Raw genomic sequence first — 14,545 nt, forward strand, 5'->3', positions numbered from 1 at the left:
CTATCCGGGAGACAAGAGAGAAAAGAAAGCAATGAATATAGTCATGCAAGAACATGCAAAGGCATAAAAAAATCTAAGACAAGATCAGTTCGTTAAATACAGAAGTTTTGAAAATGATATGAATGATAGTCCAATACTTGACCCATATTTATACAGAGGGGGGAAAGGGATAAAGGAAAAGATTGAACATTAGCTCAAGATAAATTTTAATAATCATACTGTAATAATAATACTAAAAATAAACATGATCATTACACTCAGTACAAATTGACATATATTTTCATTTCAATTGGTAGGAAGCTTGCGTAACTTGGGCTGAATATGTGCATGAGGACAATTATAACATCATAGATTGTCACCCCACACTTACCTTTAGAACGAAAGCTGCAAAGGAAAATATGAAATTAATAGGGAATCTTGAGTGACAACGCCACAAGTACCCAGATGAAAGCAGCGTCCAAAGACGGGATCTGTCTTGACAGAAACTCAGAGTATACTTATATTGTTGTAGAAAACAAGTATGAACATATTTGTTTTATTTTTTAAAGGAGAAGTGGAATAAATATCACATTCTGTGTGTGTATGTGTATAGAAAGACCCTGTGTATTGTTGTACTTACCTGGAGGGAGCATTAATCTCTTCCTTGCTGCTTCTTGCATGGCTTGTGGGTTAGGCGGAGGAGGCATCAACCTAAATCAAGAAGGAAAGGAAAGAGAAATTCAATTAGAATGAAAGCCAAACAAATATAAAAACATTTACCGTATTTTCCGGCGATAAGGCCGCACCGCCGCATAGGCCGCACCCCCAACTTTGACATTTCAAAGAGGGAAAAAAAAAAAAAAAAAAAAAAAGGAAAAAAAAACAAACGGACAAAAACAAAATAATCATAATTTTCTCGAAAACGCTATTTTTTTTTACAAACTGATACCAAATTCATCCATATTCTTATAATTTACCGGAAGTTTAGCTAAAAAAGTGATCGCAGGCAGATTTGGTGTCCGATATACCCCTACCACAATGTACGGTGTAATGCAAAACTGCATGAAATGGGAAAAACAAAATGGCGACTTCGGATGGATGTTCGCGGCAGCTCCGTTAGACTGTCCCTTCCTTTACCTTCGCAATGAATTGGCACGAACTTAGATCAAGATCTATTGGCAAATGTTGTGTTAGGACGTTTATTTTCGTCTTCATGTCAACAATGCAAGACAAAATTGCCGGTAAGATGTTTGGAAATGTCCTGTACCATAGTGGTATTGTTATTTTACCGTTTCTAGTCCCATAGTGCAAATTCGTGTTGGTTTTGACTTTCGTTTTTTTTTTTTTTTACTCTTCCGCACCCCGACTTTTTGATATTTTCTCTTCCAAAAATACTGCGGCCTTTACGCCGGCAAATACGGTAACAATAATAATAATAATAATAACCTTTTTCAAGTCTACTCCAACTTTTATTAAGTTAAACCGAAAATGGAAATTCTTTTTGCCCAATTGATCGTGAGCCCGGCAGCCACTGAGCAGCGCCAAATCGACGTTGCTCTATCCCCTATTGTTAAACGCCAAACAAGGTAGCAGCAACTCCCGTCTTTTAACGTCTTTTGGTATGACGCGGCCGGGGTTCGAACCCACGACCTCGCAGTTGTGAGGCGGGTGCTCTACTGACTGAGTTAACACACTAGGCACTACAAAACCACCAAATGGTCATATATTGGGATTTTCATTTCAAGCTTGATGAAGGTGCATTTTGTCAGTAAGGTCAAATTTTATAATAACTAGTTTATAATAGTTTCTGAAAGACTATATTTTCTTCTACATTATTTCAAAATCTAGAAGCGTAAAAAAATCTATAAAAGTGATGTTTTGAGCAGCTTTGGTAGACATATGTTTCTCTGATTTTGATTTTTGTTGTTGCAATTTTCCCAGCCCCATCCCTAGTGATATGCATGTGCCCCTCCCCCTTCTCACCTTCTATCTTCGGGCGGTCGTCCTGGCATCCTGAGCAACGATCCATGACCTGCAGCCATGGCTCCGGCAATACCCAAGGGACTGTGACCGGGGGGTGAGACACCTAGATTAGTCATTGGGGGTGGATGGTGCTAAACAAACAGGGAAAAGAAAGCTGTGTTAATATCAGCATGTCAGCCAACGAAGCCTGCAAGATAAAAGCAAGTTATCGAAAATATTGTTCTCTCATATGGCTAAGTATTACAGCAAGCTCCATTCTTTGAAGTGTGATATCAAAATAATAATCATGCAGAATATAGTATCACCGGGGCTATTACTCATTCTAAATCTCCTTCCAAAACTGGTATATTGTTACTGTGCACTTGCTATACCCTCTCTTGGTCTAAAAACTCCTTTCCTGGAAAAATAAAGAATATCTAAACAGTATGGAATGGATAAAATGTTCATGTCTATCTTTTTTGCAAATCTCAGATATAGAAAGTTTCCTAAGATAACAACGATTAGTTTACAAAAAAATTTCATTCATTTCCATAAACAAATGGCAGTTTTAGCTTCCTCAGTTGGATGTTCGCCATCTAAGAAATCCAGATATTCGCATTTGATACACAAAAATGTACATATGACCAGGAGATAAACAACGAAAATCTGCATAACATAACAGTTGTAATGTTCATTTCCAAAGGTTTTCCAGGAATCCTAATTTCAACATTACCTACACTATATGACAGGAAACAAATGAGAAGGAATATGGGAGCTCAATATATGCCAGAAATAATCAATCATCTTCCCTCCATCACGCCTGCATTTTCTAGGAAATATCAGAAATAAACTACTATGATGAGCAGCATCTTTCATTGCTCTCCTCTCCTCCTCAATGAGTAGATCACATGTCTCCTGATTGCCTAGCAGAAACATAAAAATGGTCTTGGATTTTCCAACCAGCAAACGACATGCCAGTGCTGCTGTGCCTCCTTTAAAAGCTCAGTTTGTTGGAAAAACAGGTAAAAATAGAAAACTAATCCTTCGGAACTCAAGAAAAAGGTATAGTAAAATGAATATTTGGCATCTGTTTGCGGAAAGAATCACCATCACCAAGACTTGGAGACCGGCTTGGATAGCCATCAGAACCAACCTATGCAGAGATGGGAGAATTATAGTTCCACTGCTACCAGTCAAAAATAAATTCAGAAAGTACCTCCATGTTGGTGTTTCTTTTGATGAAAAAGTATCTGGCAGCATTCAAACCTTCCAGACAGCTATGTTACCTCACTTGAAAGGAAGTCTGTATATTTAGCTCGGGGTCAAAGGTCAACAAAGGTTGAGCAGTCAATGGAAATCCTCTTGCGTAAGGTGTAACCTGAAACACTATGGCACGCAAACCTGGCCACTATATAGTCGGCTTGGTATAAACATGCAAGAAAGTGAAGGCATTAGTGATACAGTCTGCAGATGGATAATGCTGATCCCACAAACTACATGTACTCCTCAGGTCTCTCAGCTGGCAATGGTATTCGTCTGGTGAAAGTTGTACCCTGTAACTCTATGGAAGGCACACCTAGTCACTAAATCAGTTAAAATGCAAGAAATGGGATGGGTTAGGAAGATAATGGATGGCAGTCTTAGAAACGATACCTCAGGTCTCTCGGCCGGCAGGTCTTCCCTGAATCTCCTCTTAACAGGCTGCTGTGGCTGGGGTGGTTGCGGTTGTTGTTGCTGGAGTTGCTGCTGTTGTTGCTGTGGAGGTGGTCCTAGAGGTTGCTGGAGCACCTGCTGTGGCTGGCCCATCGCTAGGCCACCACCGGCAGGCTGTTGCTGGACTGGTAGCTGGATCTGAGCTTGGGCTTGGGCCAGCTGTGCCTGGGCATGGGCCTGGACTTGGGCGTGAGCAGCCTGGACAGCTGCTTGGGCGTGCGCTTGGGCCAGGCTCTGCTGACCCTGGGCGTGAGCTTGGACCAGGTTCTGCTGACCTTGTGACACAGCAACCTGCAGATGTGGTATGAGAAACGACAAGGGAGAAAGTTTAGTAGTTATCCTGTACGAGAGAAGGTGATCATGTATTTGATGAAAATTGTAAACTTTCTGGACTTTTATCTACATACAGGTCTAATTTTACTAAACATAATCATGTCCAAATAGGAATAATGATTTAAAGATGGTGGCAAAATGCAAAATCAGTTATACATCTACACAAAATATTTTAAGTGAGCTGAGACAGTAAAGAGAGATGAAACGAAGTAAAACTTGAGGAAAGCAGATATACGTGCATGAGAATAATAAGATCCGAAGCCACAATCCAGAAGTTAACAGGTGAGTAAGAAATACTGTAAAGAACAACATAGTGACAGAGAGGTACTTCGAGGAGACAGTACAAGTAGATAGACAAACATGAAGAGTAAATGAGGCAGCAAGATCCAAAGACAGAGAGAGAGAGGGATAGAGAGAGACAGAGAGAGAGAGAGAGACAGAGAGAGAGAGATTTAACATGTGAAAGTGAACCAACAAATGTGTGAAAGTGAACCACTTTTGTACGCGTCCCTATTGGTTCACTTTGACAAGCGCCGATTCTGCCGATGTTTCACTTTCACAAGTGTGAAAGTGAACCAAATATGATGTGGAGCGCCATCGTAGTATTACGCACGCCAAACATTATTATTTGTATTCTTTAATTTCTTCATTCTATTTGATTATTTCAACTCGGAAGTGTCTCAAATAATTTTCAAAAATCAAAGTAATATTTTAGATTTAACTCCCTCTCGTGTTTTATGATTTTGAATCATTTAAAGTAAAAAATGATGTACTTGATCTCTTGATCAATTTGAAGCTACGAATTTATCGAAAACTACGCTGTCAACGATCAACTTGGGCAGAGTCGACGGTCCTGAAAAGGTAGCATAAATTTCCTTTTTTAAAATCATTCTGATTATTTAGGTAATCTTATTTTGCTTCCGTATTGAGAAAAGTATATATGTAATGAGTTTTAAATGCTGATGAATTAAGCAATTCAAACTGGAGCCATAAGACAAACCAAGAAAAGTTTTCATTTTCAGCATCCAGCGCTAGCGGGGAGTGCGCCTACGTAAAGCCGAAGCCTAAGGGGACATCGCAGCGTCGATGACTGTCGCGTCACCGCCGCGGCCTCGGTGCAGTGTGTGAAATAATCATGATGAATGTTAGACTTGGACCTAATTAAGAGGGAGGGTATAACGTAAGGATACATGATAAGAGGTCATACACTACCTAACTTCCACTTCCACTGTACAATATAAAGTATAGAGTCTAGGTCTAGTTAAAAAAAACAGATCTAAAAGTAGGCGTTACGCCGTTAGCAACTAACTAGATAATACTAGATTAGCTAACACTACAGTAACACACTAACACTACAGTTGCACACTTTGCTTTCAGCAGCCATTAAATTTATATTAATTCAGAATGTTAGTGTTGTAGATCTAGATCTATGTGCATTTCATCTAAACTCTTTTACCAGGGGCGGTATTCTCAACATTGTAAGTTTTGTGTTATCTTTTGTTGTATCTTCCAGAGATAACACGGCTGAATATTAATAAGTAATATTATTGTAAGTTGGTATTCTAAAAATCATTTTATCCCTGTGTTATCTCTTGAAGGACCGCCTCTATCTTATCTTTGACATGCACATTTTTATGGACCCTACCAATCAAGATCTATTTTATTTAGTCTAAGCATGATATTGATAAGTAGACTAGGTCAACCAATAGGAGAACCTTATGTCATACTAAAGATCTTGGGCGTAATTAGTTAATTGAGCGCTTATTATGCACGTCATTATATTCGCTGTGACACTTGGATCATGAAGACAAGTCACACTTTCACTTATAGTGGTTAAGAGACATCACACATAAATCGTCATATCCTAGCCAAACTTAAAATTGGTTGTTTGGTTATTTTACCTGACTGCTAAGAAAGCATAAATGCTTGTAAGTAAGCAACCCGACGGCTGATGGCTTTACCTGGTAGTGAGGATTAATGCCTTACCAAAGCGCATCGACTTGGTTTCGAACCACTGATCTACCGACTGAGCTATTGCGCTTCCTCATGTAATTTCTTAGAAAGTTCTCCGATCATCTGTGATGTCTCCGGTCAACACAAAATTTTCTTCCAACTCGTCTATTAGTAATAGTATTGGCATTTTATCACTACGAAAGATACAACCCCCCCCCCCTACCTATTGTAAATATTGTTGTAAATACTATGCAAGATAAGATAAGATAAAAGATACAACAATTTTCAGAATACCAATTATTTTGTCATATTATCTATCGTACGCATATGCAAATGAGGATTAAAGCCACACTGTCCTACTTGTAGCTACTTGCTCCCTCTATAGAGAAAACAATGCCTAATCAGTTACCATTGATCCCCATGATTCTCTTTTAATTATGTTAATTAAGAGCTGAGTTGATGAGATAACCATAACCACCTGTCCAGTGACCGTGCAGGGTGGTGTAATCCCTCCTATAAACTAGTACAGATAAGCTTTAAGTGGGATTGTATTAATAATACACATGATTACAACCGCACAAAAGTTTGAGCGCAGGCGTGGCCAAATAAATGAGAGCAGAGTAAAGATACAACAAAAGTTACAACAATTTTCAGAATACCAACTTTATCTTATCTTCAAAGATAAAACAATATTACAGATAACACAGGGTTCAGAATATGGCCCCTGGTTTTGAATAATAATAATAATAATAATAATCTTTTAAAGTTCACTCCAAATTTTATTAAGTTAAACCGAAAATGGAAATTCTTTTTGCCCAATTGATCGTGAGCCCGGCAGCCACTGAGCAGCGCCAGATCGACGTTGCTCTATCCCTTATTGTTGAACGCCAAACAAGGTAGCAGCAACTCCCGTCTTTTAACGTCTTTTGGTATGATGCGGCCGGGGTTCGAACCCACGACCTCCTGGTTGTGAGGCGGACGCTCTACTGACTGAGCCAACGCATTTATTATCATCTACTTTGATCTTTGATCTTTAAATACGAGATATACATGTAGAATTGTAGATATACTTTTGTTTTCATTCAGAGTAGATGCTCTATATAGATTTCACATATACTGTTTTGATCTGAAGTAGATATTGATACACTGTATAGTTATAATATTTTGTAGTTATATATACATAGTTTACAGTACATTTTTTTATAGTAGATAAGAATGTATTGAATTGATCTGTAGTATATATTGACTTACTGTTCTATGGATGTAGATATAATGCTTTGATCTGTAGTAGATGTAGATACACTATTTTGATATATTTAATTCTGTTTTTATTTTTCAGATAGAAGGTAGCACAGCTATTGAAGTTCTGTTTGGGGATGATGGAGATGGTGGTAACTGGTAAGAACAGTGTTGTTGATTTTATTTACTTTTTTTCAATTTAATTGTTTTTGTGTGTATAATTGATTGTCTAAACCACACATATTTATTAATTCAATATTGAAATTTTAAAGATATTTTTTGACACAGGGCTGTATTTCATTAGAATTTATTTGTTAAAATACTTGATATAAATTCATTAATAGCAAATTACAGTCATAATTACTCATTCAATATTAGAATATTATAAGAGTAAGGAATCAATAATTATAAAATGGAAAAGAAAAATGATTAGAGACTGGATGGAGGAGATATGATAAGTGAACAAAATGTGAGGTAGAACCAGTGAAGCATGAACAACTGAGGCTCATTCAAATATGATGCAGTAAACTGCAGCAAAACAACTCCGCACTTTTTAAATGTGTATCAATGGCAACTGCGTGTAACAAAGGTCCTACGCTTATTTACTGAGATCTGTGTTATAAGATAAAGAAAGTTTAAGCAGATTACGGTTCATGTCATTAAACAAAATTGGCAGTATACTGCGGCATAAGTGGACAAGGCTTAAGAAGGGATACCGGTAATCACCATTATAAGAATAATAAGAAAGTAGGTAGGAATAAATTAATAATAAAAATAATATTACGCTTTTATATAGTGCTTAATACATCAACAATGTATGTACAGTATGCATCACCAATGTGCTTTACAGATATATTATTACCCCGGTCATCAGATTCAGGCTTGCCCGCACACAATGTATGCTCATTCTCTACTCCCTTGGGAGCTTCCAGCCAGGTGTCATTTCACAGATGCTCACAATGCTGAGCAAACTACTTTCGCATCCTACCGGGTACCCATTTAACACCTGAGTGGAGAGTGGCAATTGTAAATTAATGTCTCGAATTGGAATTCAAGTATAGGTTTATACCACGTAGAGGTGCCGTGGTCGAGTGATATGTCACGGGACTGTGGATCACAAGGTCCGCGGTTCGAGTCCCGCCGCGGCACTAATGTCCTTTGGCAAGACATTAATCTACATTTGCCACACTCAACCCAGGTGAGGTAAATGGGTACCTGATAGGATTATTCCTTGAAATGCACTGCCCTGATAACCGCTTTAAGCTAAAGCTAGGGTTCAGTAATAATTTCCTAACTCTTTGGAAGCGCATAGGGATGTTATATAATGTGATATGCCATATACAAGAATATGTATGCAGTAAATTTCAGTATCTTTATTTTAATCATCGTAGAGAATTTTGTCTTCAGCTGTCAGAGATAGTATTAAAGTACAGACTTTTAAAGCACCATGTCATAATGATTTCATTTGTTATAGCTCTTGTAAATGAACAAGTTTAAAGGGCATTCCTACCTTTGAAATAAGTTCATTAATTTGTATTACAGCAGAAAAAAAAAGGGAATAAGAATGGCGATAGAGTGAAATATATTGGGCCAGTACCGTTATAAGAAAGTTATGAATGTTTGAGATATGAGATCACTAAGTCTATGAGAATTTCACATTGGCAGTTTGGTGAAAGGATTATGACATAAACTCTCTCATTTGTTCTGTACAAAAAAGTCATCATTTTTTGTTTTTCTTGTAAGTGCCTTCTCCCTTCGGGCAAGATTCAAAATATATTATAGATAGCAGTGTTATAGTTCCTCTAAAGAGAATTGACCCTCCTGAGTCATAAATTTCATTATTTATATTTGATTTTTAGTAATTTTGTGTGTTGGAACAAATGGAAAAGTTGTCCGCCCCTACATCATAGAGACATTACAGATCCAGCCAAATATGGAAAGCCTAGACCTATAGTGAGTATAACTTTCAAAAATGCATAACTTTCTCATGTTTTGTCCGATTTCATTCAAACTTCACCAGCCTACTTCTCTAATTGTTCTGCTCTCCTCTAGAGTAGTTTGCTGTCGAGATTGGATTTCCCTTTAACTGCAACTAGGCATAGCCAGGAGACACTAGGGGACCATGCCTAGTATCCCTAATGCTAACCAAATTTTGGCCCCAGTTATTTATTTTAAATTTATTTTAAATACATGTATTGATATTTGAATAAGTTGACATAATTGTGTTGATTTGTACAATTTCTAGTGATTACACTTTATTGTGGATATGTTCACTTTCCATGCTATTATCAATTATCTAAAGGTTCTGCCTCCAGCACGATGTTATATGTATTCTCGATTGCCTTTCTTTAAACTATTTAGATAAAATCTTTGATCATGCTATTTTACATTTTCTTATCAAATTCTGTGTTTTTGCTAAGTCTACAGATGTATATTAGACTGTAACATATTTAGATTTATTATTTCTCCTTTTTCTTGTAATTTTCTTTTCTTTATAGTATAGCAGCAGATGAGACATTCATTGTCATTGCACCAGAAGACAAAGAGCCAGAAAAGAAAAAGAAAAGGTTATTAAGAATGAATATGAATATTGTACTAGAACCTTTTACTGATAATAATAATACCCATAGTAATGATAATTTATCTTGTATAGTGCATGATATGATAATAATTAAAGAGAAAATACTTCAAAATAGGTTACAGATTGAGGTTCCTTATATCTGATTAGCATTTGGAATAAATAAAATGTGTATTAAGAGCAGACTGAGATTTGTCTATTGTAGTAATAGAGAGTAATAGAGAGAGATTATTCTGTAAAACTGGGGCAGCATGAGCAATGAATGTTCACCATACATGTATGTTTTTGTCAGAATAGGAAGAACAATAAAGATTTGTTTTGTTTACATGATTGAAGATCTCCTATTGGTCTGTATGCAGTGAGTAACTCATTTGAATAAGAAAAAGCTTGGTGTTGATAATGCAACTTATTCATAGATAATATGAGTAATATGAATTTGTATCTTCAATTATTTTTTTTAAACAACATGATTATTATTAATATATTTTCTTTCTAAATTGTCTTACTTTAAATCTCTTTGCAACACAGTACTTGTGCCTGACCATTAAAGCCCAACCAGAAGTGAGTTAGAAGTGAACAGAGCAGGCCATACGAGGAAACGCCCTTTACATATTTCTCCAGTTACCTGACACAAACTGCCTGGAAGAGTTCACTGGGTTTTCATTGAAATTGGCACTTAACACTCATACATGTATCTGCTTTTTATTTACATCTGGGAAAGGATCTTTACTGCTACCATCTGTAAGAGGAAACTACTTTTTTAACCACGATCCATTGGAGTTGGTTGCTAGGCCAAGCCAAGAGCCAAACACAAGATAGACACTATATTGGTCTGGTTGGGGTAGAAACAAAGTGATACTAACCACTGTCAAAATATGCCAATTATAATCAAGGATCACATGGCCACAAACCTACTTTAGAGGTCTTAGAGTTGATGAGCTTGCATACTGCAGTGTAGATTGATAAAGGATGCTTGACAAGCATGAAGAGATGTCACCGTGCAAGGTATATTTGGAACATGTGTTCTGTTTGTGCTACACCTCTACAATTATTTAAAGAAATGCCTATTGCCAGGTGAATGATTCTTCTTGCCAAACTGAACAAGCTCCATCTCAACTCCTTCCAGACTTTGCTTTCCTCGTTAAAGGGATAATGAAGAGCATACCCCTCAAACATTGCTCTTTTGATCCCAATGATGCTCATTGATTTCCTGCTCATGGCTGTTGAGTTGACTCACTATATGTAGAACAAAATTGGACTTCAAGTCCAATTTAAAGGGCAAAACAACCGTTGTAAAAAAATCATTTGTATGTAAGCAGAAATTAAGAGAAACAGAATGGCAAACGTTTGAAATAAATCAGAATGATGAAAAATGTATGAATGTTTGAAAGATGAGATCACTAAAGCCATGTGAATCTCAAACTGAAAATTTTGACATAGTAGCAATATTGAGGTGCAAGCCTTCAGCTAAATCCTCATTGTTTTGATATAAATAATTGGTATTGGTATTGTGCAATTCTTGGGGCTAAAGGATGATATCCAGGGAAAACACAGGTGAACTTGTTCGTGAACATGCCAGGACAAGCCAACTCGTATATTTATTCATATTTTATATACACACTGTACATGTATTCATTTGTTAGTGTACCTTGAGATCAATTTCTAAATTTTCTGGTTATGTTTTTTTATTTGAGATAAACTGTATTTGAATTTCCCATTTTGTAATAATTAAGGTTGACTAATGGATGATGGACTTCAGCTTAGCAATACACATGTAAATAAATCTATACAAATTTATTTCAATAGTATATACCGGTAGACCATTTCTTACAAGATGATCTCTACTTAAATACATGTACATGTAGCTAATTTAGAGCACTGATCAAAATGTATGTAAAATATAAGAGGAAGCTTGGAACATTGGTAACTATGTTTTTATATGAGACATATTATTTTATGAGGTTAAAGATAATCATAGTATACAAAGACTAATACGACCAGGTTAATTAACTTGTTATATGTACATTCAAGTTTGTTAAGATGAGCTTTCATTGTGGTCTACATGTTTTATCATATACTGTACATTGCTGCTTCTGACCATTCACAGATTTAAAGTTGAGTCGGAATACTTTATTGACCCCAACTTCCCATGATGTACCTTACTCAGTAAATTTAGATTATATTGCTAAATTTCTTGGGAAAGGTAAACATGTTCTTATGATTTGTACATGTGTATATGCCAACTTTTCTTTAAAACATTTCAAGATAAGTATACAAATACATGTACGGTATTCATATTTGTTAGCAGATGTTCCTGCATTTATTGATAAATCAAATACAAAACATTCAAATAACAATAATAGTATATAATATAATTGATTTACATAAAGAGTGACAACTGGAATACACACATAAAAATGCATATGATTGAAAACTTGAAAGTATATATAGAGGTAAGTAAAAGAATCAAGATAAACGCAGAGGCCAACTATCATAAGCATGAATGCTTGAGTCCATGGCAGCCGGGAAAGGTGGGGGTGGGGGGGGGGGGGGTACATGGCGCTGTTATAGGAATATGTAGGAGAACAGAGAGTCATGTATGAAAGTGCATTTAACTTTAACAGTGTAAAGTGTCATTTACTTCATTATATTATCTTGTTCAATATCTTTGTTTTTTTCAGGAGTATGTGGGCTAAACTGCCTAAAAAAAGATGAAGAAACAAATAACTTGGACCCCCCCCCCCGCCAAAAAAAGAGACTTTTGTATAGTTATTTGTGTATTTAATAACAGTGTAATTATTTATTAGGTTCAAATACTATGCAATAACTTTGTGTGTATATGTATATATATATCTATAACATACAGTGTATTTGTGTATTTATTTCCAAGAGAGTCACAACAAGTTTTGTGCATTTGTCAAATTTCTTTCATTGCATTATGAATAATTATTCTGGGTAATTAATGCATGTAATAAAGCTCAAAGCCATGATCCAACTGAGGCACGTAGCTTGTTATTGTTCAAATCTCACCTGCCCAGGACAAAAAATTAAAATACATGTACTACTACTACACTGTGTGCAACACACCCCCTTCGTGGAGAAAGGAAAGTAGAAGAGAGAACACCTTTAACAAATATGGGAGATAAAGAAATAATTAAATAAAGAGGAAAATGATGAGGAAGATGAATGAGAATTGCATGAGATTAAAATGAGTACATAGATCAAAATATAGAGAAAAAGAGTGGCATATGGATTTAATATTTGTTGGTGTTTGTTAGGGGATGAGATGATGTGCTGTGAGTGCTGCTTTTGCAAGTAGTGTCGAGTGACGAAAACATTGGCTCTTTAAGTTACTTACTTTCATATTAAAGTAGATACAATGAATGGCAGTCTATTTTCATTCAATGTTATCTTAATAACTTAAATTAATAACATTTTACCTCAAAGGGTAAAGTTGACATTACACTTTCCAGCTAACAAATTTTGTATTGCCGAAGATTTTGATCCCTCCTTTTCTCAAAAGTTTGAGCTAAATGGCTTATTTTTAGTATTTGATACCATGAGTAGTTCAGCTGGGCATGTGCCCAACAAATTTATTCTTGAGTCAGATGTAACAAAGAATTACCAACTCGTGGACAAAGGGGCAAACAGATTCAGATCTAGATTCACCTTCAAAATAAATTTATTTACCATTAAAAAAAAATAGCAAAAACATAAATAACATGACAAAAATATATTTTTGATAACAAAGATGTTTCAGGAAAATCTCAGGAAATAATGGTTGAACTGTACTAACTTCATAATATAATCAATATATGATTCACAAGTTATGACCTTCATGATAATTGATAAATATTTTTGTAGAAAATAGTAGGATATGTATAAAAGAAAAAGAAGCTATGCTTGTTTATTACATGCATAAAAACTAACGTTAGGTAACGTATGAGTGGGTCATTGAAAATGAACCAGGGCCACAATCACCACATCTTCCCTACATATCAAAGCATGCAATGTTACTATCATCATATATTATAATCAAACAATTATAATGTTAATATGTTATTTTACCATTATTTTCTTTCACATACAAATACAGTACAAAAACATTGATAATATGTACATGTCATGTACATATATTTGTTTTAACGTATCCCTAAAGAGACTGATTGATTGATTGAAATGGTATGTACATGTATTAAATAATAAACACACATGGCCGCTAGGCAGCTGGATTAAGTTGGATATACATGCACCATGCAATGCAATACAAGTTGGGGAAAACAGCAAAATGCAATCGGTTATTACATATTCATAATTTACAAGCATATCATAACAAATGTATAGCAAAATAAACATATGGACTATTGCACCAAAGAGAGTAGAGAGAAAAGGAGAGAAAGAGATAAAAAAAAAAAAAGAGATATATACTTGGACAGAAAGAAAAGTTAAGGCAAAAAGGGAGAAAATATAGATAAAAGAAGAGAAAGAGAGTGATTACTATATAGACAGCTAGAGATAAAAAGAAAAAGTGAGAAAGCAAAAGAAAGAGAGAGAAGACAGAGAAAGAGAGTAATTGGTAGAAATATAGAGGGAGAGTGAAACAAAAAAGAAATATCCATACATTATATCAAAATGTAGAACAAAGTCATTCTCCAGTTGTAGTCCAAGAGAGGATAGTAAACAGTAAACAAATATACTCATTATGGCCCGAATTCACAAAGGAGGTATCTAAACCCATAACAATGTTTTGTAAATGTTACACAAGGTCAGTATGTGTGACATAGGTAC

General features: G+C 35.7%; 1 protein-coding gene and 1 long non-coding RNA gene across 2 annotated transcripts in view; one reads left to right on the top strand and one right to left on the bottom strand.

Annotated features, from left to right (window-relative positions):
- The window catches only part of LOC762869 (KH homology domain-containing protein 4), a 49,853-nt gene that overhangs the window by 2,607 nt on the left and 32,701 nt on the right, over window positions 1-14,545 (bottom strand). Inside the window, exons 14-16 of the mRNA XM_030976926.1 lie at window positions 3,595-3,945; window positions 1,963-2,093; window positions 620-690 (exon numbers count right to left, since the gene is read on the bottom strand). Coding sequence (XP_030832786.1) covers window positions 620-690; window positions 1,963-2,093; window positions 3,595-3,945 — 553 coding nt within the window. The remainder of the gene's footprint in view (window positions 1-619; window positions 691-1,962; window positions 2,094-3,594; window positions 3,946-14,545) is intronic.
- LOC115920643 lies at window positions 4,414-12,035 on the top strand. Its single transcript, XR_004062447.1, has 5 exons — window positions 4,414-4,848; window positions 7,280-7,338; window positions 9,039-9,132; window positions 9,678-9,746; window positions 10,286-12,035. It is a non-coding gene; the product is annotated as an uncharacterized LOC115920643 (long non-coding RNA).

This window comes from Strongylocentrotus purpuratus, unplaced genomic scaffold (genome assembly GCF_000002235.5).
Source record: "Strongylocentrotus purpuratus isolate Spur 01 unplaced genomic scaffold, Spur_5.0 spur5_scaffold_9, whole genome shotgun sequence".
NCBI classification, from domain to species: Eukaryota; Metazoa; Echinodermata; class Echinoidea; order Camarodonta; family Strongylocentrotidae; genus Strongylocentrotus; species Strongylocentrotus purpuratus.